Genomic DNA, 26,288 nt, shown 5'->3' with positions numbered 1-26,288 from the left:
TTGGTGGTGCGTTTTTGCGATACCATTGTTCTGTGATAGTGAGTAGTGGCTGGCGAGTTTAATGAGCTCAGCCTCAGCTGGGGTTTGTGGGGCCTTGGCAAGTGGGAAATGAAATAGTTTCACTTTTCCCAAAGAAAGTAAAGAAGAGAATCATTCGTTCCATTTCTATTCGATTTCCCGGTTTCAAAGGGGATTTTAACTCTGCCAGGTCAGGTAAAGGCCAGGCTTTATATTTATTTCTTCTTCTTCTTCTTCTTCTTCTTCTTCTTCTTTCTTCTCGGTTTATAAATAAAAACCCTAACCTCTTCCATTTATCCTTCTAACTTACTACTACTGCTGCTACTACTAGCAGTAAAACAAATTTCAGGAGGGAGTGTTGATATCTCACACACTAAGCTCATAATGGTGGCCGATCTGAAATCCAAGGGCGAAATTTCCTTCGCAGGAACGTTCGCTAGTAGTGCTATGGCTGCTTGTTTCGCTGAGGTATAACAAAAACAAAATTAAACATCGTAATTATTTTTACTTTATCTTCACATCTTCTTTAAATTTGTTTTGAGGAGTCTTATCAGTTGTGACATTAGGACTTGCTTAAACTCCTTTCTCTGCCTTGGATCGATTATGCTTTTAGCTTTACTAACTACCAATTCTTAGATTTAGGGATAATATAAATGACCCAAAACCCCCCAAATAAGAAACAATGGTGGTCGTTCTTCAGTTAACTCTTAACTTTTGGCGGAAGAAAATGAATTACGGCATAGTCCCTTTTTTTTGAGTTCATCCCAGAATAATATTTCTCGACTGCTTTTCATTTACATTATGGTGGTTTCGTGCAGATTTGTACTATCCCATTGGACACTGCTAAAGTCAGGCTTCAGCTTCAAAAGAAACCTGTAGGAGATGGAGCTTCTCTACCTAAATACAGGGGAATGTTGGGTACTGTCGCTACAATTGCAAGGGAAGAAGGCATGGCTTCACTCTGGAAAGGAATTATCCCTGGATTACACCGTCAGTGCATCTATGGAGGTTTAAGGATTGGATTATACGAACCTGTGAGTCCTAGGATTTTATGTTATTACAACACTGTATTTCACTTTCTTTACTTTGCTCTGTTGTTGATTGCTCATCTCTGGTGTGTGTTACGCAGGTCAAGAGCTTATATGTTGGAAGTGACTTTGTTGGAGATGTCCCGTTATCTAAGAAGATTCTTGCTGCACTAACTACTGGTGAGTGTAATTGTGACCTTTCGTTTTAATTTAGTAGAGTAGTTAATCCGATTTAGGATACATTGTCTATTACTGTTTCATTTTATAGGTAATCAACTCCCATAAGACTTATCTCAAAACCAAACAGTTGTGTGTTCCAGTCTGGAACTAGTCTGGCTTGGCAGTAGGCACGCTAGCATCACATTGCGTTGCTTTTGGTTACCAATGTCTGACTACCTTTTATGACATGGAACAGGTGCTCTGGCAATTGCAGTTGCCAATCCTACTGATCTTGTGAAAGTCCGACTTCAATCAGAAGGAAAGTTGCCGCCTGGGGTTCCAAGACGTTATTCTGGAGCATTGAACGCTTACTCCACCATTGTTAAGCAGGTTATGTTTCAAGTTAAATTTATCTCGTTGGTCTTTTTATCTGTGTATCACTTTTACTAAATTTGGTTCCAATATTTAGGAAGGAGTTAAAGCTCTCTGGACTGGCATTGGGCCTAACATAGCTCGGAATGCTATTATAAATGCTGCTGAGCTGGCTAGTTATGATCAAATTAAACAGGTAACACGTAGTACTTAATCTCAATTTTGAGGGGTCAATTCATTTTTATGGCGCCTATCGCATTATCGACATTTGTGTTCCTGTATCTGACTTACTTCATTCCAATCCAGACAATTTTGAAGCTTCCAGGTTTCAAAGATAATGTTATTACTCATCTCCTTGCTGGTCTAGGGGCAGGATTTTTCGCAGTCTGTATTGGTTCTCCAATTGATGTGGTAAGCTTACATGCCACAATGAGATTGAATAATAGTATTGGTGATACATTATGCTGGTAACCTAGCTGACAATGTACTTTATTCGTCAATAAGCTGTACAAGTATTTTTTTAGCGTGCAATTTCATTCTACATTCACCAGTCACCAAGTCAGAATAGTCTAAGTTTGGCAAAGTGATAATCTGATTCTAGGCTTTCTTTTCCTTTTATTGTATCAGTAAGGTAGGTAAATGGCAATTGAACCCACAACCTGGCTTAGATTAAGCTGTAGGCAGGTTTTGGTTCAACTCCCAATGACTTCTCATCTCTACCGAAGGCTTCCACCAGTCTCTTGTTTTTTAACCATCATTAGTATCTTTGATAACACGAGAAGCAGTATGTTCACATGGTAGGAGAAATTTTGATACGAATAATATTGGTGTTTGCAGGTGAAATCAAGAATGATGGGTGACGCAACCTACAAAAGCACCATTGACTGTTTTATCAAGACTTTGAAAAACGATGTAATCTACTATCCCTTCTTTTCAATTTCTTCGCAATGAACAATCGAAGTAGTTTCTGTCATTCCTTCACCTCGTAGTTATAGAAGAGAACAACTTCTTGATATTCTGATTTGCATCTTGCAGGGCCCTCTTGCATTCTACAAAGGGTTCATGCCAAATTTTGGTCGGCTGGGATCGTGGAATGTGATCATGTTTTTGACTTTGGAGCAAGTAAAATTCAAACCTTCTGCTTTGTTGTATTATGTAGTATTAAGTTTTTAATATGAACCTCCCATACAACATGGTTGCCATTAACTTTTTATTTATTTTCTGACAACTTCCCTTTTTCTGCATGACCAGACGAAGAAGTTCTTCACCAGAGAAGCTTGAAAATTCGAAACATGGACCCTTTGTAGGTTTCATGGGTCGCAGTCTCTTAGTCAATATTTGATGGGGTTTGCTTCAGAAACCCTTAAAATTGGTCTCATTAGGAATAATAGCCCTGCCCACGCTATAAATGTTATTTTCTCATTTTCCACATTGACAATGGGAACATCTGAATTTTTTGGATACTCTTATTTGTTTTTAGGGCTCATTTTGGTGTTCCTTCTTTCTATAACTTAAGAATTTTCTTTTCATGGTCTGGTATAGACAAGTTAAATAATAGAAGCAAGAGGTTTTTCCCCCAACATTATTGTTTCTTTGAAATCTTTTGGTACAGTCAGTACTTCAGAACCATAATTTGGGTTCATCCATACAGGGCACAATCGTACAAATGCAAAATACCATCTTTTTCACTTGCCTCGATTCAGCTGGCAAATAACAGTGCTTCTGCTACCCATGTTTTAGATAATCTTATAGTGTTTATATGCCCAGCTCTGATTTACAAGGGAGTACAATATCAGTTGGTCTTCATTCTCGGAAAAATCTCTGTAATATTATACTTGAACTACATACAACATTTACAGGTAGCAAAAAAGCCAAGTTACATTTTCACGGCGTGTGGACAAAGGGTGTTATTGATTTTTCTGGAAGCATACCCCCTTTGGAAGGCCCAAAATTTTGCATAAATTAATGACAACATGTTGAAGGCAGAGCAAGAAGAAAATAAACAAACAAAATGAAGAATCCGAGGCTAGATTCCCTTGAAAACCCAGGTATATTTTTGCAATTAATAATCAGATATCAGCAGAGAAATGATATGTTTTTGAATCAGTCACAATAAGTCTCAAAGCTGCAATTGCAGCTGCAACTGACATGCCACTGAACACACAGACATTAAGGCAGTGCCACGATTTCTGCGACACTGTAAGCTTGTTCTTCTTCGCCGTTAGGTACATGTGGGTTGCAAGGATAAACGTGAGAGGTAATGTACTGAAGGCTCCTGTAAGACTCATGAAGTCTCCTAGAAATGGCAGTAGAGCTGCAACCAGGGTATTTACAGATAGGTAACCACCTCTCACAAGAACTCTGAATGACAAGTTCTGAAATGAGAATGCGCTTCCTTTTGATCTTCCATACCGCGTATCCAAGTACTCATACATTGGACTAGCAAATATCTACAAAGTGCAAAACAAATAATGAAAGAAAGAGCTAAAGGTTAGACAGGTGCGTAAGTTGCAAAAGAGCAGCTAGTGGCAGACCCAAAAGAAAAACTGAAAAAACAAACAAACAAAAGAAGAGCAAGTGGGGTTTTCATGATCCAATAAAGAGTCGAACTTAATCAAACATTACCGCTATTCTCAATTTCTTGAAAAAGGCGCTCAACCCACAGGATCTGTGCATGATATTTCAAAGAAGGAGTTCTCTCCTAAGCCTCAAGATCTCTATACCCATTTCAAAATTCCAAAAGTGAGACTTTGGCATGATAGTCACTCATACCACGTATATATCTACGTATCACGCAAGCATCAAATTTGATTGTTGATGAGGAGACTACTAATTGCAAACACACAGACATCCTTGAGAACATTCTTCAAAAAAAGAAACATAACACACACAAGGTTGGAAAATTACATGCAAAGCGATGACTGTCTGCAGAAAGGCAGCAACATTCGCCATTATCTTCACCCAAATTGGACCAGTTACATTGTTGAGGAGATATGATGATGTTGTAGATCCGTAGGCCCAATACCCCATAAAAGTAACAGCATACATCGGCAAAACTCCAGCAGTAAATTGGAAGTAGAGTGCTTTCAGCATGTTGTCAACAACAGGTTGCTCCACAGTTGCCTGTCATGATTGATGTAACAAACTAAACTCAGAATTTAACATTTACGTTTCTTGATATTTTTACCAAAAACAACCATGTTAATTTCAAATACAAATACAAACCCATCTCTGGCAGATGTGATGTTACTACTGCTTTTATATCCCAAGGTTCAAAGACAGCTGAGCTCTAAAATGCTTTAAGATAATGGAAGCAGATGAGAAGATTTGCTCAGCTGGGGTAATATTTCCAAGTGTTCATGTGATTAAGCCTTTCCAAACCTAGATAATTGACTCAAATATTTAGAAGTCCGAATGAGGCTGAGGGCTAGTTAAACCGCTGGCGCTAAGTCCACATTTTACATATAGGAGCGTGTAAGAGATTATTATAAGGTTGACAATCCATATCCAGTATAAACTCTCAAAGTTTCAAACTGCTTAACGTATAACTGAATAACGCACCCAGGTTAGTTAAGCTAGCCAGGTTCTGAATAAGCCAGAACACCAAGAAAGCATGTTGCTTCGGAACATAACCAAGATGCTATCTGTATAATTCTTGCAAAATATATAGATGCACATACAAACATTGAAAAAGACATTGAGAAGATGTTTTAAAACTCGAAGTTTGAAATGCTTAGAAGTACAGTCGTTGAAAGTTACTCATTACTTTATGCATCCTCGAAATTAAAGGTTTGAATTGTACTTCTGAAAATATGATGAAGTGATCATTCTAGCAGAAACTGGTGATTGACCCTTTTGATACAAACTACTGAGGTAAACTAACTGAACAACCCATGCATCATCTTCATTTCATGCTATGCCTTTTAAACACATGTTTTTCTTGGGATAATCGTGGATAAGTTTAGCTTACCTGTATCTCTGGGAGCATTCCAGTATTAAATGCAAATAGAAGATTTGCAGCTGCCCCAACAGAGCTGAAGATTTTGCTTGCTTTCGATCCGGGAATGCTGTAATCTCTAGCTGGAGCATTCATCCCTATTGTGAAAATAATGCACAATTACATATTACTACTTTAGACTTTTCAGGAGCTGACAATAGTAACGTAAGAATGAAGCAAGTCTGGTTGAGTCCTGTGCAAACCAAGGGTGAACTAAACTGTTTACATATGGGGTACAAAATTGTTTAATTGTACCAAAAGACAAAACCAGCAAGGAAAGTTGGAAGCTAATAATAATCATAACAATACTTGAGCTACCAAATGACTTTCATAGATTAGAGAGAGCCCTGGAAAAAAGTGACTTCGTAAACAGTTTATAACATAATTGCAGTTAGCAGAAGTGATTTGTACCATCTCGAAGTGAAAGAACAAAAGCTGCAATGATGTATATTAAGCTAAAGAAAGTAGAAAATCCCAGCCAAATCCTCAGTGCTGACAAGTAAGGTATCCCAAAAGCAAAGATGGCACAGACTAATCCAGCCATCGCAATGAAGTGAGGAAGCTTCAGAATGTGGTCGTCCCTGAAGAGGACATATATTGCCTGCAGAAGAAAGGAAATATCCAAGGCAAATTTAAGTAAAACCTTGGTAACACAACACTGCTGCTACAGCGATTAAGTCTCAATGGAATGAATTATGAATGGTTAATAAGCTAGAGAGAAATTTTGAAATGTTCAATTATCAATACAAACCAAAAATAGAAGTTGAGTTGGATCCTGGTTTTGCTATTTGGCTTATTAGAAGGTACCTTTAGAGACTGTCCAGCCAAAATGATATAACCAGTGTTAATCATGAATAGGTTTATATACTGGAGTGCCCATGTAAGAGAATAAACTTTCCTACTGCCTGAAATATGTAAATAAATGTAAGAAGGCATGGGCATAAATCAAAATCAAGCATTCAATAGATATAAGTAGGACGATAGAATGATATAATACCGTAAATGTGTGCAGCGAGATCCCTGTACCTAATATGCCTCCTTCCCCAGAACTCGTGGAGTTTGGCGATGAGTGCATTGGCATAAAGGGATATTGCAGCAGCTAAAATGAAACCAATAGAGCCAGCAAACCAACCAAGTGGAACCATGACGGTGCCAGAGTATCCAAGTGCATATGCACTGTTGATACCAGTAGTAAGGACAAATCCTACTTGAAACCATGAATCTGATACATGCACATATTCAATCCAAATATTATTTTATTATTTATTTACTGCAGAAGTGAAAAAAAGTAAATGTAAATTGGGGAAATGAACGAATTGGATAGAAGAAAGAAGTGACCGTTGCTGACCTGATGAGCTGTGTCTGGAGCTCCTTCTTCTTTTTCCTCTTCCCACAGGAGAGACGTTGTTGCTGCTGCTGCTGTGTCATCATCGTGGGTAGTGCGAGTCACAGCCAGGATTCATTTCTTTCTTGCTTGAGATGAATTTGTTAATGACTACCTCCTTGATTTTCTTCTTCTTCTTCTTCCTCGATTTAATTATCTACAGAGAAGAAGGGCAACCAATTATCAGTTTCCTTTCTTAAATTTATCTCCTCACAGACACCCTTTTCACTAACTCTTCTTCGTGATGGTCTAGGGAGAGAGAAATTTTGATTGGAGATGGAGAGTGATTTGATTGATTATTATTAACAACTCTGTTTCGTCACATAGAAAAGAAAAATGAAAACAACCTTGGTACACGGGCGGCATGATTTAGTAGAGGGGCGGCGATGCGATAGTAATGTCCCTTTATTTGGTTAGGAGATATCTTAAAGGGGATGTAAATTGATTAGATTACTCTTTTCATCTTAAATCAACCAAAATCAAGTCAATTTTTTTTAAACCTAATGAATCAGAAAAAATCAAATCAGTTCTTTTTTCATCTTCTTCTTCATCTTCTCTTCTCCATCAACCGTAACCTCCATTAAAACTGGAAATTTCATCGTCTTCGATTAATCAGCGATTCGAAAATTAATCAAGTGTAATGACTTACATGAGGTATATTATGAAAAACCCAGTTAGGGTTTATTTATTTTTTTCGATTTAAGTTTAATTTCTATCAGAAATTAGGGTTTTAGGTGAAAATTGAAATTGAAATTTCTGGGTTTATGTGAGCTACGGTTGATTTTAACTCTATTACGAACCGTAATTGGAGAATTTGATGTTATTACGGTTGGTAATAGTTCAATCACCAACCATATGTTCTTATATCTAAAAATTTTCTTCAGTTACGGTTGGTAACCATTTTTATTTACCAAACGTAACTCAGTTACGGTTGGTATCGAGCATTTGGTTACCAAGCGTAACTGAGTTACAGTTGGTATCGAGCATTTAGTTACCAACCGTAACTGGTTTTACAATTGGGTGTTCCCCAAATTTAACTTACGGTTGGTAATTCATCTTTTATGAACCGTAACTATGAATTACGGTTGGTTACGAACGAAATGACAACCGTAATTAGCTCTGAAAATGTAAGAAATTGTATTTTTTTACGTATTTGAGCAACAAAAAGCTAGTTGGGACTAATTTAGAAGTATACCTTGTCATTTTCAGGCATTGGGTTTTCACTTTGTTGGTTAATTTCTTCAATTGATTGAGATTGACCTTCACTTTGGGTTAAAACTTCGCTACCATCTCCAAACTTTTTTTTTAAACTCTAAAATCTGATTTTGTTTTGATTTTGAGTTAATATAAGTGAATTTAATCATTAACGTTAAACTTGATTATCATCACTAAACTAGGTTATCAATTATGAGGGTTGATTTGTCATTTCCAATTTTTTTTATAAGGGACATCTTGAATGATCATGTAATGAACCTTTTTGTCTTATTAGAATGCCGCCCCTATACCAAGGTTGTTTAAAAAAATAACAAATAAACAAACAAAAAATAGTACGCGACTCTTTCAGAAAAAAATAGTACGCGACGGTCTCATTCCCCATTCGCTCATTTTTCTATTGTTCTCACAAATTTCACTCGACAGAGACTTCCGTTTTAATAAGGGCCATCCTTTTAGGTGCACTTTACACCAAACAACACCTTATATTTATCTTTACTAGAGCCTGACGTGGGATGGTACGGTTTTGGTATTAACCGGAATAAACCGTGAAAAACGGGTAGCAAGGCCTATTCCTTTTTACTCACAAGGTTAAAAAAAACTTATTTAATATACCAGGTGTCATGGAAAATGAGTTGTGCCACTATGGAAAAACCCCTGAGCGACGGAGTTTCTAGCAACAGTTACTCATTAAAGCGCAAACGATAATGTGAATATCGTCGGTGTCATGGTTATCATCGCTCGGTTTTCTTTATATCGCTCGTTTGACACACTATCCCGCTTAACAACTACTTTATAACGACTATTTCCTCCCTCTTTTCTTATATATATACACCCATATACAGAAATATTACTTCTCCTGGTGACTTAAATATTACTACTTCTTCTAAAGAAAGAAATACCTCCAGCCAACATACTTCTTCTGAAGTTCTCACTTTAATTAGAGACTCTGGCTTATCAAACTTAGGCTTTAGTGGTAATCCTTTCACCTGGACTAGTAATAAACATGGTACATGAAAAACCAAATCTAGATTAGATAGAGCCATGGTCAATAATGAATGATGTTTAGCTTTTCCTGATTTTATTCTGTCACATTTACCTCAAAATGGCTCAGATCACTCACCTATCTTGTTAAATCTATATAAAGTTAATAGGATAGTTGGAAGAACCTGGAAGTTTTTTGAACACTGGTTACTGCATGAAAATTGTAGTGAAGAAATCAAGCATGCTTGGTCTGTAGAATTTACTGGCTCTAATGGCTTTATTCTTGTTAACAAGTTGTTTCATACATGAAATATTCTATCAAAGTGGAGTAAATCTATCTTGTTAAATCTATATAAAGATAATAGGATAGCTGGAAGAACCTGGAAGTTTTTTGAACACCGGTTACTGCATGAAAATTGTAGTGAAGAAATCAAGCATGCTTGGTCTGTAGAATTTACTGGCTCTAATGGCTTTATTCTTGTTAACAAGCTGTCTCATACAAGAAATATTCTATCAAAGTGGAGTAAATCTACCCTTGGTAATGTTCAGAACAGAATACTCCAGTTACAGGAAGACATGACTCATCTTCAATCTACGGATATTAATGGTAATAACACTGATGATGTCATTATTCTTGAAAAGGAAATAAGTGCTCTAAATGATGTTCTATCCAGTTCATACAGACAGAAGGCTCGAGACCACTTCTTTAATGATATGGACAAAAACTCCAAATACTTTCATATTCGAGCTAACAGAAGAAGAGCACGAAACATAATTGACTCTTTTATTTCGCCAGATGGGTCTTGGTGTAACGACAAAGATTTCATTGCCAATCTTCTTCAGAATCACTTCCAGGAAATTATGAGTTCAGCTTCACCAGCAAATAGTCAGCACTTCATATAGTATATCCCAACTTGTATTACAGACGAAGATAATCAACAACTTGAAGCAATCCCAACTGATGAAGAAATCCACAATGTTCTCAAAACCATGGACCTCTCCAGGACCCGATGGTTTTCCACCGGGTTTTTACCAATCTCAATGGAAACTAGTTAAAGAAGACGTCTGTAACATGGTTAAGTCCTCCTTCCACTCTGATTTTCTTCTCAAGCAACTAAACAATACTAGGATTTCTTTGATTTCTAAGTCCCAGACTCCTCATAAGCCAGAAGACTTTAGGCCTACAGTCTACAAAATTATTTCTAAAGTTATATCTTTGAGGATGGAGAAGCACTTGCCCAACATTATTTCTCCCATGCAGTCTGCCTACGTTCCTGGGAGATTAATCTCAAAAAATATCTGTATTGCTCAAGAGATAGTCCAAGTTATGAAAAAGAAAGAAGGGAAAAAGGGTCATCTAGCCCTGAAAATGGACATGTCTAAGGCCTTCGATAGGTTAGAATGGAGCTTTCTAATAGATGTTCTCAAAAAAATTGGTTTTGGAGCCAGCTGATTCACCAGTGCATAAGTACTACTCAGATCGAAATCATGTTGAATGGTTCACCAACTGTAGCTTTTTATCCTACTCGGGGGATTCGTCAAGGTGACTTGTCTCACCTTATTTTTTCATACTGGCCATGGAGTCGTTTTCAAGACATCTTGCACATTGTGAAAGTAATGGTTCTCTTACTGACATGAAGATTTCGAGATAGGCACCAAAAATCAACCATCCACTCTTCGCAGATGACTGTATCTTATTTTGCAAAGCTAATCAGGTTCAAACAAGTAAGCTACTTCAAGTTATTGAGCAGTTCAGCTTTTGCTCTGGGCAACTTATTAATTTTAACAAATATGCAGTATTTTTCACTTCTAATATGGAACCAGCAAATTGTCAAGACCTAAGTGGATTTCTACAAGTATGACAACTAAATATTAAAGAATAAAAAGTATTTGGGTCTCCCTTTTTTTTGTGGGGAGAAATAAAAGGATTCCTTTTTCTACCCTTGTTAACAAGATGGATTACAAGTTCTCAAAGTGGAGTGCCAGCAACATGTCAGAAGCGACTAGGTATGTGATGATTAGGAAAGTCTCAAACGTTATTCCTATCCACCATATGACTTGTTTCAAATTTCCAGATGTTAAAATAAAGAAGTTAGATTCTTCCTAACAATCTTTCTGGAGAAATAAAAAAACTAATAAAGGAAGACATATTGTTACTTGGAGAAGAGACAATCATCCAAAGGCTGAAGGAGGTCTGGGTTTTCGAGATATGCATATTATAAACAGGGCATTACTTGTTAAATTAGCCTGGAAGCTCTGTTCTGACAAGACATCTATTATGTTTATATATTTACAAGCAAAGTATTTTCCTGATGGTGAGATTTTCGATCCAGAGAAAAAATATAACTCCACTTGGTCATGGAACAGTATTAATTCTGAACTCCAGTTCGTGCAAAAATTCAGTTGTTCGTATACTGGTAACGGTGAAAGTATCTATATTTGGAAACATATGTGGATTTCAGAGATACGAGGTCCTCCACAGCCCAAGATAGTTTGTCTCATTAATCACAACTATACTTTCGTTAAGCAGCTGATTAATGATGATAATGCAACCTGGAACATAAATCTTCTTAAGGAGTTGTTTGATCCGCCTATAGTTGAACTCATTCTTCATATTTTTATTCACCAGAACTGTGATGATAAGCTTGTCTGGTTGCTTGAGAAGAACGAATGTTTTTATGTTAAATCCTGCTACAGAAAGATGTATGAAGAGATTCATATTCCCCAATCAGTTGGCCCTCGTCTTCAGAAAATTTACACTAAGCTGTGGAAAGTTCCAATCTTACCAAGAATACTTCAATTCATATGGAAAGCAATATCTGGTCTTCTTCCTACAAGAATGGCTCTGGGACAAGCAGTTGTTGGTGACAATGATTTACGTGCTCTATGTGACCAACACTCAGAATCTGCAACTCATCTTATTATGGAATGTTCTTTCTTTAGACTTGTATGGTTTGCAATCGCAGGATGGACTTGTAATAACCAATCTGAACTCACGGATTGGATTGGCAGTTAGTTTTATAGTTTTCATAATATGCAGATTTCTGAACAGGAAGTGGTAAAGAGAAGCATTATATCTTGGTGCATATGGACTGTCAGATGTGAAAAAGTTTTCCAACAGTCCAATCCGAACCCTGAGAGAACTATTCAAAAATGCAGGTTACTTATTGAAGAGCACGCTTCCAGAAAGTCTTATATGCCTAAGACGATGCAGGGTGTCAATCGTAGAAACTTGTATTGGATTCCTCCTCCGCTTAATTATGTTACTATAAACTGTGATGGCTCTTTTCTAGATCATAATAAATATGGAGGCATTGGACTAATAATCCGTAACTATGCAGGTGAACAACAAGGAGCGCGGTGCATCCACTTAAAGAACATCAGAAGCGCAGAGAAAGCTGAATGCATTAGATTATGGGAAGCTGTGAAATGGGTTAAAGATTTACAGTTGGAGAATGTGCAGTTCGATCTTGATGCCAAGGTGGTGGTGGAAGCTGTCAATAAAGACAATAACTATGTTGATTGGATATTGCTTAATTACATCAAAAACATTAAGTCATTTTTTTCTAGTTATAGCTCTTGGAAGTGTTACTACATTCCCAAAGAAAGAAATAAAGTTGTAGATATCCTTTCTAAACTATCTAGGAAGGAAGAATTATCTATGTCATGGACTGAATCTACACCTGTTGTGATCAGATCCCAATTGCTTTTAGATTCCACTCATGTAACAGATGATCAAATGCAATAACAATCTTCTTTTTCGTTTCAAAAAAAAAATAAAAAAATACACCCATATACTTCTTCAAATTACTCATACCTACTTCTACATATATTTTACCAATTTCTTTATTTGTATCCCCAATTTTAAATTTCATAATCATCAGTGGCGAGATCCAATGAATATAGGAATGTTATTTTGAATCGGTTTAGATTACAGAAAGAAATGCATCAAAGGAGGTTGCAAGAACTTGACGATGAGAGAGGTGAAGATAATAAACTAATCGACACTCTAATGCTTGTACATTCGGACAAAATAACTAGAGTTTCAGAGCCAAAAGAAGTATTCTCAAGAAGAGATATGTATCGAGGGAGGGAATTTTACCACCAGAAGCTGATGCACGTTTATTTTCTTCCCAATTGTGTGTACTCTTATCAAAATTTTCAAGATCGATTTCGCATGCCTCGGCATATGGTAAAAAATACTACTGCAGAGCTTTGTCGAGTAGAACCTCAATTTAATTATCAGTTTGATTCACTGAATATTAAAGGTCATAGTCCTGAACAAAAAGTTATTTCGGCTTTAAGAATTCTAGGTTATGACAAACCAGCTGATGCGATCGATGAGTACCTTTGTATGGGGAAAACAACTTCATTCACTTACCTTTCATTATTTTGCGAAGTAATAATTAATCATTTTGGTCCAACATATTTACGAAAACCAACCAAGGAAGATGTTAGACAAATATTGAGGGAGAATGAGGATATGGGATTCCCAGGAATGCTAGGTAGTCTAGGTATGGCAAGGATGCCCTGTTTATTGGGTCAGTTAATATAAGGGTCATTATCGAAACCAACTGTTATCCTTGAAGCTTATTCTTCTTATGATTGTTGGATATGACGCACTTTTTTTTTTGTCTTTCAGGTTCACAAAATGATATTAATGTTTTGCACAAATCGACTCTGTTTGAAGATCTGAAATATGGAGTTTGTCCCTAGGTCCGTTTCATAATCAACTGCCATCAGGGGACTCATGGGTATTATCTTGATGATGGTATTTACCCTAAATGGTCAACCTTGGTTCAATGTTACCATTGCCCCCCTGCCGGTGCATTGGGCCATTCATACCGGCATTTTAAGGAACGCCAAATGACGGTGAGGAAGGATGTGGAACGCACTTTTGGAATTTTGAAGAGGAAGTTCGCTATCATTTGTGGGCCATATAGTGGGTTAAGTTCTCGTGAAATGCACAATACTATGCTCTCTTGCATGATTCTTCATAACATGATAATTCAGGAAAACCCGTCACGATAAGGAATGGACTAACTGTGAAGATGAAGATTCGAGGCCTGAGATTCAATCACAAAGAGGCATGTCTGCAAGAAATTATGGGCAAATAACTAATTACATTCAGAACCAGAATTTGTATGACAATTTAAGAGAAAATCTGATAGTGAATCTTTGGGAAGAGTATGGAAGAGCGGGTGGGCGTAATTATTAAGTTATGTATTTTAGTTTAAACTGTTAATTTGTTTGTAGTTTGTTTTATTGTATATTAAGTTAATGAGTGAAACTTATTTAAGTAGACTGCAACAACATTTCAAATTAATCAACTTTTCATTTCAAACTAATATTAAGTAGAATGCAACAACAACAACATATCAAATTAAAACGTAACACTTCAAATTAAAACTTAAATTAATACATCGAACACTTAAATTATCTAAAGGTTCTACTACATCGAACTCATCATCCTAATCCTCATCATCATCACCACCGGGTTGGTTGTTATTAAATGCAGCTTGTTGTTTAATCCGTGCTTGAATCCTGTCAAATTCTTTATAATTGAACTATCAGCTTGAAGAATGTCATGCTTGTTATAGTCATTCACAATTTTTTCTTGAGAAAGGCGACTTTTTTTAGTCTCCCTGTTTTGAAATTTCCTATCAACCACTCTTTGCTTCTCGACGGTCTTCTGATGTTTCATAAACTCTGTCATATTAAATCCATCGGAGCTTCTACATTCTTGAGCCAATTTTATAACAAGTCTTGCTATGTTTCTTCCTATAAGATTTTTATTAGCATCATCGTTATTGAGAACTAAGTTGACATTTGCGTTTCTTGGGGTATCTAGTGAAACATTTGATGGACCTGGTGAAAATGGTGAAAAATTTGGTGTTGAGGGAGAACAATTGTATGGTGACCTTTCTGGTACTTGTAGATTAGATGCTAACACTTTTAGATTATATTTGTTCAACACCTTCAAAATATGATAACAACTTTCGAAAGAAATTTTTTTGCCATTTTTTCGCTGCCATTCTGTACGAACTTGTCTTTCAACATCACCATCGATAAGGCCACTCTCCCGGCTTCTATTGGCTTGCATTATCGCAACAACATATAAGGAGACTCCCCTATTAATTACAATGAAGCATTCTGACAACCCTTTTTGCACCATGACTATTAATATTCATGGTTTGTTTTTCATATTTACGATATATGTTATCCCACATGGTGTTACCATATTGTTGTGCACCATCAATACAATATTGGGTAAAATAAACATAATTATAGCAAATGCATTTATCTTCTGTGATGTTGAATTTTACATCTCGGACTTTGTTCTTTTTACCTTACCTTTGCCTTGACTTTGAGATTGTGAATTCATATTATAAGAAATTAAGAAGTGTGAAGAAGGTGTGATTGTTTTAGATTTTTGAAGAAGATTGAGAGATTTAGAAATTCTGGTGTGGATTGAAATGAGTTTGAAATTGGGTATTTATAGAGGGGGGAAATTGTAGCCGTTGGATGAGGAACTGTTGAGTGTTGATGTTTGCAGCGAGCGACATCATGACTAACGTTGGTGCTGGAATGACCATCGAGCGATCTTATGATCATATAGCGTTGGAAACTCTATCGCTCGGTAGACACTCTGTTGTGTATGCCTAAGTAGTATATTTGAAACTTAGACAGATACATTTGCCACTTTGGGATACCCACAATGGGTTCTAAAGTGGCAAAATCAGCTGTTTGACATGTGCATAGGAATAGGCCTAACATGTAGGAATCTAAAACTGTATCAAACCATTTGGTGCAATACCGAACCAACTCGTATTTTTTTCTCCAAATAGTCTAGGTCTATAAAAAAAGGGGGGGGGGGTTCAATGTTACCTCCTACTAAATGATATTCTGGGGTTGCCCTCACTCTCTACAAAAACATTGGGGTTGCCCCTATCGCCATATTTCGTCCATCATCTGTTAATGGCATGTGTGCTATTTACACAGTTGTTCGAGGGTGAAAACGGTTTCTGCTGATTTTGGTAATTTCGGGTGTGTGAGTGAGAAACGAATTTAAATCCTAAACAATGTACTGCAAGGGAGTACTTTAGATTCGAGAGATCAATCTGTACAAATCCGGCCTAAACCAAGAAATTGCCGTTCCAGACTTGCTTCGGTCACAAAGTGAAGCAGAAGGGTTGGTTTTGGGGAGGGAAGCGAAGAAAGTGTTGAGACCAGAATAGTTAATCCTGGAAGAGTAGTTGTTTTCTACGACTTGTATCAGAAAGTGGGAAGCTAACAGATGGAAAGCTAGCAAATGTTTTCTGAGTGTTGTATGCTCCTGACCTGAACTTGTTGTTCGGTGGAAATAGGTAATGCCTATTTATACAAGTCGAAGTGAAACGTACTCTGGTCTCATTAAGAAATGGAAAACGGGTGAGTAAATGAGAGGAGGTGGTAACCGGTAACGCCTGGAGTTGATGTTCCATAAAAAAAAGCGTTTCACCATTACTCCTTGTATTTACTAACCGCCTCATCCTTATGATACTTTCTTATAACGGGCGTAGTGTACGCCACAGGCTGTAAACCGCCAAACCAATACCCAATGAGCATCTCCCAGTTTGTGACATGCGTTGATGTCTCGAATGTTTTCATGGAAAACATGTAGCATGTTGTTGTCGTCTGGCAAGTCGAGTTTGGGAGACTTGCCGGCTCGGTGACCTTCGACGGTCGAGATTTTGCATCTTAAGAGGAAAGGTAGCCGTTGATTATTGCAACCCTTCGTTTGGTATCTAGTGGCATGAAAGCATGCTCGGTATGGCTTTTATATGGCCTGGTTTAGGAGCGTCCAAAAGTTAGGGTTTTGGCTTTGTTTAGACGCGACCAAACTAGGGCCAAAAGTTGCCATGCGTTAGCTGGTAACCTTGGACGGCTAAGATCTGCATCTTAGATGAAAAGGTGGTCGTTGATCGTTGCATGCCTTCATTTTGGCATCCGCATAGGGAAGGCCGGTATGGCGTGGCGCGACAAGGTGGTTGGCATGCCATTGGAACATGTGGCATGGCATGCCTTGGCACGGTTTGGCGTGGCCAAAACTAGGATTTTGGGCCAAAAGTTACCATGCGTTGTCTGGCGACCTTGGATGGCTAGGATTTGCATCTAGGATTGACGGGTGGTCGTTGATTGTCGCACGCCTTCATTTTGGTAGCCGCATAGGGAAGGCTGGTATGGCGTGGCGCGACAAGGTGGTTGGCATGCCATGGCACGGTTTGGCGTGGCCAAAACTAGGGTTTTGGGCCAAAGGTTACCATGCGTTGTCTGGCGACCTTGGACGGCTAGGATTTGCATCTAGGATTGAAGGGTGGTCGTTGATTGTCACACGCCTTCGTTTTGGTAGACACATAGGGAAGGCCGGCATGGTATGGCGTGACAAGGTGGTTGGCATGCCTTGGCGCGGTTAACGTGGCTGGCATGGTTTTCCATTGGCACAATGGTGCGGCTGGCATGGTTGGCATGCCTTAGCGCGAAGTTGTGTCTGGCATGGTTTGCCATTGGCGCAGTGGTGCGGCTGGCATGGTTGGCATGCCTTGGCGCGATGATGTGGCTGGCATGGTTTGCCATCGGCGCAGTGGTGCGGCTGGCATGCCTTGGCGCGGTAACATGAGAATTAGGGTTTGGCATGGATGATGTTAGTCAATGTTAAGGGTTTTGCCTTGGAACATGACTCATGTAAAAAAAAAAAAAAAGGTACCCCGGTAATTCTTACGTAGGCATGCTGATTGATCCAATAAATGTGCTAATGGTCATAGTGACATCATGTCGGATGTACAGTTTTACGATTTTAACCCTAAGCTAAAAACCACCATCAACATTAAGTCCCCTGCTTAGCTCGGAAGCCAAAGGTTATCATGCGTTGTCTGGCGACCTTGGACGGCGAGGATTTGCATCTAGGATTGAAGGAAGGTCGTTGATCGTCGCACACCTTCGTTTTGTTAGCCGCATAGGGAAGGCCGGTATGGCGTGACGCAGCAAGGTGGTTGGCATGCCATTGACACATGTGGCATGGCATGCCTTGGTACGGTTTGGCGTGGCCAAAACTAGGGTTTTGGGCCAAAGGTTACCATGCGTTGTCTGGCGACCTTGGACGGCTAGGATTTGCATCTAGGATTGAAGGGTGGTCGTTGATCGTCGCACGCCTTCGTTTTAGTAGCCGCATAGGGAAGGTCGGCATGGTATGGCGTGGCAAGGTGGTTGGCATGCCATTGGCACATGTGGCGTGGCATGCCTTGACGCGGTTAACGTGGCTGGCATGGTTTTCCATTGGCACAGTGGTGCGGCTGGCATGGTTGGCATGCCTTGGTGCGAAGATGTGGCTGACATGGTTTGCCATTGGCACAGTGGTGCGGCTGGCATGGTTGGCATGCATTGGCGTGGTGATGTGGTTGGCATGGTTGGCATGCCTTGGCGCGGAGATGTGGCTGGCATGGTTTGCCATTGGCACGGTGGTGCGGCTGGCATGGTTGGCATGCCTTGGCGCGGTAGCATGAGAATTAGGGTTTGACATGGATGATGTTAGTCAATGTTAAGGGTTTTGCCGTGGAACATGACTCATATAAAAAAAAAAAAAAAAGGTTCCCCGATAATTCTTACTTAGGCATGCTGATTGATTCAATAAATGTGCTAATGGTCATAGTAACATCATGTCGGATGTACAATTTTACGATTTTAACCCTAAACTAAAAATCACCATCAACAACAGTTTATAGAAATCTATTTGAAACGTTCAAAGTTAAAATCTAAAATAAAATAAAGCAATAAAAGATACTAAGCTTCAAAGCCAAATTGATTAATTGACCATTATTATTATTCTTGTACATGAAGGATCTTTTCCCGTGTTCATCTTACGTCAAATTAAAAATATTTTAGTCACATGAATATCAAAATCATTGAGAGCTTTCTTTTAAACAAATCATCCAGCATCATCTAAACAAGATAAATATAGGGAATATCGATAAAATACACCTTATGGAATTAGTAGTTATAAGAATATTGATAAAATACACCTTATGGGATTAGTAGTTATAAAAATACACGATTTATTTTCATAATCGCTAAAATACACCCACCATCCATAAAACTGTTTAGGGCCATCATGTCTGCATCTAACCGTACAACTATCGAATTAATGAACGATTGAGATTTATCTGAAATGCGAAACTTACCTGTATACATGTAACTGGAAAACAAAATGGATATGAAAACCCATTAACACTTGCAAAAGCATTTCATTTCTTCTCACCTCACTCGACTGACTCTTCCACAAAACTTACCACAGTCTAACCTAACTATTGCACCACCACCCTGCTACTAACACCATCACCTCTGCCACCTGCTCTTTATTCTTTTACTAACACTACCATCAGGCGAAGAATCTTATGATCTACCAAGCCTAGAAACATTTACAACACATTTTGACAACATTTTTTTTATCAAATTCTATTGATATCTTCATTACAAAGGTATGCTATATATGTTATCATGTTTTTCTCGTTATTCTTCTTTGATTGTGATAATTAGGGTTTTATAGAATTTTGATTTTGATAATCACCCCATTTCAGAGACTTAAAAATTAAGGATTTTTAAAATTTAATTTTTGGGTATTTTCAAAATTAGGGTTTATGAGGTTGATTGAGATAGGAATATGAATTAGGTTTTAGTTTGATTTCGATTTTTGATGATATATATGTTGTAATTAAGATGGTAATATGAATTGGGTTTAAGTTCGATTTTTTATTTTGATTTTGATGATATATACTCTTTGACAGTTTAGTCTTAGTGATTGGGTCCTTGTATAGCGTGCCATGTGAATTGGGTTTAAGTTTGATTTTGATTGTTTGAAGATGGTGTTGTAATCCTTGTCGTACACTTATCTTAAAACTGGTAGTAAAATTGTTGTAGGCTTGTAGCCATTTGTCTGAAGATGATGACAGAGATGAAGAGGAAGATGAAACAACAGGGAAGTAATGCTGTCAAAACTAATGAAAAACCTGAAGTGGTTCAAAAAACTTTCATATAATCTGTTCAAACATAGGGGAATGCTTACCATTTCAGTGTTAATTTGGATTGAATAACAACTAGGCACTAGCTAGTTTATTAATTCAACTCTGATCCAGGGGCCATTCAGTCATTTCCAATTTAATTCAACTCGGGATGAATTGGCATTTAATAGTCGTTAAATGTTTTATTAAAAAAACGGAATTGAAAAGTAAAACCGAGTGTATTTTAGCAATAACTAAGGGGCTAATGAATAACCTCTCTAAATGAATAAATTTTCTTGAATCCTTAGAGCAACTGCAGTGGTGCGATCAAAACCAAAGATCAAAGATCAAAAAAAAGATCAAAATTTGGGTTTAGTCCGTGTTGTGACGCAACGGTACATGATTAAAATTTCGTCAGGCGGACTTTAAAAGTCCGTCCCAATTTTTTTTTGTAAAATTTCATCAGGCGGACTTTAAAAGTCCGCCCCATTTTTTGTAAATTTCATCAGGCGGACTTTAAAAGTCCGCCCCATTAAAATTTCATCAGACGGACTTTAAAAGTCCGCCCCATTCTTTATAACTTTCATCAGGCGAACTTTAAAAGTCCGCCTCATTCTTTTTTTTTTTATTTAATTAAAATTTCATCGGACGTAATTTAAATCTCCGCCCGTTAACAAGCGTACTTTAAATTTACGCCCAGCAACAAGCGTACTTTAAATTTACGCCCGACTATATTAGAATTTGGGATTTGGTCGCGACCATATTTGGTCTGGAATTTGATCTTTGGTTGGGATTTGATCTTTACTCCGTCCCACTGTGTTACGATCTCATCCCAAATTTTTGGTTATACTCGCCCACTGTGGATGCTCTTAAAGGCCTTAAGAATATAAAAGAATAACTACCAAATTTCACACAAAAAATATATATATAATAAACCAAAATACTTCATCCAATCAACAATGTTCGTACAAGATTCCGGAGATACAATTAAAGTATTGTTTTTATTGTTATTTTTAATTAAGATCCAGCTTGGCTAAGCTTGAGTTGTACAAGGATATGAACTAATAAAGAGTACCACATCATCAATGATACAAACCCCTAGGTGATGATTGTGATGATTTGTTTTTCCTTTACCAAATTTTTTTTTTAATAAATCTGGACCGTTTTCCAAATTAGACAATAATAAAAAATAATATAAATATGTGTTGGTCCCAAATATCCAACAATTCAAATATTTATATAACAGACAATAGTAAACCAGTTTTAGCGCTACTCTATTTCAAATGAGGCCTATAACAGGGGCTCCAAGTTTTTTGTTTTGAGGGCTCATAAAAAGACAAATTCGGGTCATAAAATAGTAATCTTCAAAACTCCTTATCCTCCTAATTTTGCTAATGGCTAGAACACCATCGATTAATTAGTGCTAATGATTAGATGAACAAAACTATGTAAGTTTATAATTAGTGTTAGAAAATCAAAGACTAAAAATGTTTGTTTTTTTTTCGAGAGAATTGAACCTATGGTTAGGACCTAACCGTAAATAAAATATACGGTTGGGAGTTCATATTTTCCCAACCGTACAGAAATCCAGGGTAAAATTTTTTTTTTGAAAATCTAAAATACAGTTGGGTTTCTAACCGTAAACCATAAATACGGTTGGGAGTTAATGTTTTCCAAATCGTAAAAAATATCTAATGTGATATGAAAACATGAACTCCCAACCGTAAATCATGTTCAGAGTAAACTGTAAAATTGGTTTACGGTTGGGAGTTCATGTTTTCCCAACCGTAAATCATCTCTACGGCTTAGAAAACACGAACTCACTCCCAATCGTACACAATTATGAAACCAATCTTAAATACCTAATGTGATCAAATCTAACATATCCATGCAATCAAAAAGTTGAGTTTTTTTATTCTTACCTTATTGAAGTCATATTGATTGATTGTTCAATTCTTTTTTTTTTTTTGGGATTTATCATAATAATTAGTTATAAAAGGGTAATTAAATTAATTTATCAAAGGGTAATTTTGTACTTTGAATATAAATTAGGTCAATCGTTATCTACAAATAGGATATTTGAATCCATAGAGCCCTCAAAACCAAAAACCTGGAGCCCCTATGAGATAGGCTTCTTTCAAATACGTGGGAACCTGCAATTCTATGAAGTAGGAATTACTTATAGGTACTATTATAGTGGTATTAGTTAGTAGCAGGTCCACCCACTGAAGCCCAGTAACCGGAGGTCCATAATTAAAAGAAAAAAGAAAAATGGACCCAATTTTTTAAGCCCAGGTCCTGCACACGTGTGAGATATATTATGCATAATTTTGAAATTCCCAAAACATCCTTATGTATATAAAAGCAGGATAACTAAATTCTCATTTCATTTCTGTTTTCATTTCAACTTCTCATATCCAATTCGGGAAAGCTGCTAGAAGAGATTTTTTTCTTGGGTTTTTATCGCCGAACGCGAGATTAGTTTTTACGATTTTTTTTGTTCAACTGAGATTCAATAGAGATACATATATGAAGTTGTTGTTACCTACGGATCAAGATAATCAACAAAGAATCAGTCAAGGTCTGTGGTTTATGTTTGATTCTTAGGTTGATTTTTCAATTCGTCTCAATATGTTTTTGGAGATCTTATATTTAGTTCAGATCTACATAAATAATCATGTTTTATGTACATTTTGTTATTAGATCTGATATATTAGTTTCAATTTGGTTGTTTTTGATATGCTTTTGAGTTTACTTTTGTGTATTAATCATCGGTACGTATATGATATACTGGTGGATTTTGATGAAACAAGTTCAGATCTAAATAAAAAATCATGTTTTATATTTATTTCATTAGTAGATCTGATATTCTTATGGTTTTTGGTTTGTTCTTCAGTTTTCTTTTGTGTATTAACCATCAGTACATATATGACGTACTATTTTCTTTTTGTGTTTACTATGAATCTATAGGTTTCTCTTATTTTTTTGGTTTAATCCAGGAGTATATATATGGAGTACTGAAATATGTGCTTTGATTTGGTTATATTTTATGGATTCATCACTTCTTCTTGACATGCAGTTGAGTTTTAGTTCATGAATTTCACAGTACATATATGTCGTACTGGTTGAAACTGGTTCTGATTCTGTTTTTGTTCATGAATACGCAGTACGTATATGGCGTACTGATAAAAACTTATTCTGATTTTGTTTTGTTCATAGTTTTGCCATTGTTTTTGGGTTCGATCCATGAGTAGTATGTGTAATAATGAAATATGTGCTTCGATTATGTTATATTCATCAATTCTTCTTTACATGCAATTGATTTTTAGTTCATGAATACGCAATATGTATATGGTGTACTGATTCTGATTCTGTTTTATTCAGAGTTTTGCCACTTTTTTTGGTAAATACTGAAATATGTGCTTTGATTCGGTTATATTCATGGATTCATCACTTCTTGACATGCAATTGAGTTTTTAGTTTATGAATCCGCAGTACGTATACGTCGTACTGATAGAAACTTCTTTTGATTCTGTTTTATTCATAGTTTTGCCACTTTACTTTGGTTTGATCCATGAGTGCGTATGCGAAATACTGAAATAGATGTTAGTTTTGTTGTTGTGTTTTAATATTGTTATATTCTGGTCACATTTACAGGTTCAATATGTCCAACGGATACATACTCTATATGTAAGCAGTGCGGCAGATATATAATAAGATTTGTAAGTAGTGTAGCAGATATGTACTCAGATTTGTAAGCAGTGTAGCAGCTATGTACTCAGATTTGTAAGCAGTGTGGCAGATATGTACTCAAATTTGTAAACAGTGTAGCAGATATGTACTCAAATTTGTGGTCCTTTTATATGTTTTAATTAAATTTGGACCTCCAGTTAAAATAAAATACCGATTTGCTAGAAGTATGTTATTTCACACGTATTTAAACAGTAGGGTATATTAGTCATTTTCATGTTTTCAAAGAACTTTGGACCCTACTATAAAATCCGGTTGGACCCTACTATAAATAACCTTATGGGCTTAGGACCAAACAAAAAATTTTCCTTCTATGAATGGCTTAGGTTAGGTCAAAATCTAAAGATTATAAATGAGAGACTTAAACATATTAAACGGTTTAACCCGTTAATTTTCGATTTGGTTTGAGATTCTATCAAGATTCACCAGAAACTTTAACTTTTTTTTTATGGAAAAGGTATCACCTCGTAATTTCATTAATACGAAATTTTGCTTACATTGATCAATTACATCTAAAAACAAACAAAAACAATCCGTACAAAAATTACATAGTTCAGATTCGAAAATAGACAATTGTATAAAAGTTTTACAACACATTGGAGAAATTGACATTCTTCTAATGGTTTCAAACCATTTTGTTTGTTGATCTTTTGTTTCTAGATCATCATCACCATTGATGTAAGATGCTTCCATAAAAAGGAAGTAATATTCCCTTATTGATATCATTGCATTCCATATCGGTCTTAATTGATTTGCCGAAATAAATCGTCTCCACCAAAAAACGCCATAATGACTATGAAATAACAAGTCTTGATAGCACAAAAATACCATCAGACCGATGAGAAAATAAGTAGGAAACCCTAAAAATTGTTGAAACAACAATTTATTTTAGTTAAATATGTAATAGTATCTACAAGTCTACCCGAATCTTAAAATAATTCAAAATCCGGGCAGAAAATTGAAGAAAATACTGAGAAAAACAATGTAGAAGATGAAAAAAACCATCAATATGACTTGTAGTTGAAGAAGATAACTGCTTTTATTTCAAGATAGAATTGCAGAGCGAAAAAGGGGAGAGAGAGAGATTGTCAAGGCGGTCAAAAGAACAGTAGTGCTGAAAAGGCCCAAAAAACTTTAACTGTTTAAGGTCCGGTGCGGTTCAGTTTGGAATTGGTTTGACTTGGTTACTTTTGGTGCGGTTTCATGGATTGGATTCTTTGGAATGGTTTTTACAACCCGTATAAGGTACCCAACGAAGGAATTAGGGCAAATCTGGTGCTGGGGTTGTTGGCTATATAAGCACTTGTTCTCGTCATTCCTATCGGTATCCTAATAGTTGTTACATGTCGGCCTTGGTTATGGAGCCTATGCCTCTCTTGTTTTAGGGTTTTAAGCAAATTGCTAACCTGTATTGTTAACTGTTTCTATGGTTTGATCACATCGAAGTTACTTTCTTTGCATCTGTTTTTTTTTTTTTTTTTTTCTTTTTCTTTAAACTATTACTATTAGATCTATTGCTGGTGTTTTTTTCTCTTTTCCTGCAACTGCAATGTTTTTTCTTTCCTTCCGATTATTAGATCTAAACAACACTTGTTCTTAGTTGTTAGAATCTTGTTATTCCTTAAGGTAAGAAAGTTATAAGACAGCATCAGTGATGACAAAAACCTTGTAATCATCCTTGCACTTTGAATTTTTATAGTGAAGAAAACTAATGGGGAAATATTAGTCTGAGATGCTTCTTTGTTTTCTTTTCGGCGTTGTGATTTTTGTATGAAAAGGAATTTTTTGTCTCCGAACTTTTTAGTTTTATCAGGATCAGTGATGTTTAAATACTGCGTTATCTTCCTGAAAAAATTCCTCCAATGAGGAATTTTGTTAGATGACAAAAAGCCTACTGAGGTCCTTCCTAAAACAGGTTTTGCTTTGTTTTCATGATTTTATTTAGGATTTCTTTAATTTTGGAGTTCGCTGATTTAGAAAGAGTGTCTATTTGTTTTTAATTGTAATTGTCCAAACAACTTTGGACAGTGTATGGAGTTGAATATGATGATAGGTATTGTCGCCCCAGTCTTACATGCATCAATGGTGCAGTATGGTGATTGACTTCAATTCCTGATTCAAATAAATTACATAAGGATGTTATTATATACTGTATGTTTCTAATCTTTTATGTTCGCATAATTTATTCTGAAACCAAACTTTCTTGCACACTACATTGTGTTGAATTTCTAATGGATGGAGGAAATCAGAATCAATGTTACTGGATGTATCCGATTTTTTTGATTTACCAAAGATAGAATGGAGTGGAGTTTTAGTTTATTAACTCACTCAGAAATCAGAATCTATGTTGT

General features: G+C 36.6%; 3 protein-coding genes and 2 non-coding genes across 8 annotated transcripts; 4 read left to right on the top strand and 1 right to left on the bottom strand.

Moving 5' to 3' along the window:
- The first annotated feature begins 18 nt into the window (after positions 1 to 18).
- On the top strand, positions 19 to 3,157 carry LOC113297469 (mitochondrial uncoupling protein 1-like). Of its 3 annotated transcripts, none has more exons than XM_026545951.1 (10): positions 19 to 213; positions 353 to 486; positions 837 to 1,052; positions 1,148 to 1,226; positions 1,462 to 1,595; positions 1,675 to 1,773; positions 1,884 to 1,988; positions 2,415 to 2,489; positions 2,613 to 2,699; positions 2,829 to 3,157. In XM_026545951.1, exons 2-10 carry the CDS (start codon positions 403 to 405, stop codon positions 2,856 to 2,858), a joined length of 909 nt encoding a protein of 302 aa, XP_026401736.1. In that variant the 5' UTR covers positions 19 to 213; positions 353 to 402; the 3' UTR covers positions 2,859 to 3,157. The 3 variants fall into 3 exon arrangements, with proteins under 3 accessions (XP_026401736.1, XP_026401737.1, XP_026401735.1); XM_026545952.1 differs by having other exon boundaries at positions 25 to 208; XM_026545950.1 differs by lacking the exon at positions 19 to 213 and having other exon boundaries at positions 220 to 486.
- A 432-nt stretch (positions 3,158 to 3,589) lies between these two features.
- Positions 3,590 to 7,250, bottom strand: LOC113297467 (probable proline transporter 2). Of its 2 annotated transcripts, XM_026545948.1 has the most exons (7): positions 6,923 to 7,250; positions 6,572 to 6,796; positions 6,382 to 6,479; positions 5,986 to 6,175; positions 5,548 to 5,672; positions 4,485 to 4,700; positions 3,590 to 4,027 (listed from the first exon to the last, which is right to left on the bottom strand). In XM_026545948.1, the coding sequence occupies exons 2-7, from the start codon at positions 6,717 to 6,719 to the stop codon at positions 3,647 to 3,649; spliced, it is 1,158 nt and encodes a 385-aa protein (XP_026401733.1). In that variant the 5' UTR covers positions 6,720 to 6,796; positions 6,923 to 7,250; the 3' UTR covers positions 3,590 to 3,646. The 2 variants fall into 2 exon arrangements, with proteins under 2 accessions (XP_026401733.1, XP_026401734.1); XM_026545949.1 differs by lacking the exon at positions 6,923 to 7,250 and having other exon boundaries at positions 6,601 to 6,731.
- Positions 7,251 to 11,363: 4,113 nt separating this feature from the next.
- LOC113294695 lies at positions 11,364 to 12,902 on the top strand. The gene is made up of 2 exons (XM_026543074.1): positions 11,364 to 12,101; positions 12,195 to 12,902. Exons 1-2 carry the CDS (start codon positions 11,364 to 11,366, stop codon positions 12,900 to 12,902), a joined length of 1,446 nt encoding a protein of 481 aa, XP_026398859.1.
- Positions 12,903 to 25,579: 12,677 nt separating this feature from the next.
- LOC113300898 lies at positions 25,580 to 25,675 on the top strand. Its single transcript, XR_003336002.1, has one exon. It is a non-coding gene; the product is annotated as a small nucleolar RNA snoR26 (small nucleolar RNA).
- A 301-nt stretch (positions 25,676 to 25,976) lies between these two features.
- LOC113300897 lies at positions 25,977 to 26,056 on the top strand. The gene has a single exon (XR_003336001.1). It is a non-coding gene; the product is annotated as a small nucleolar RNA U31b (small nucleolar RNA).
- The last annotated feature ends 232 nt before the right edge of the window (positions 26,057 to 26,288 follow it).

Source organism: Papaver somniferum, chromosome 7 (assembly GCF_003573695.1).
Source record: "Papaver somniferum cultivar HN1 chromosome 7, ASM357369v1, whole genome shotgun sequence".
NCBI lineage: Eukaryota > Viridiplantae > Streptophyta > Magnoliopsida > Ranunculales > Papaveraceae > Papaver > Papaver somniferum.
The sequence above is the reverse complement of the archived record's forward strand: the minus strand, read 5'-3'. Positions and strand labels throughout refer to the sequence as shown.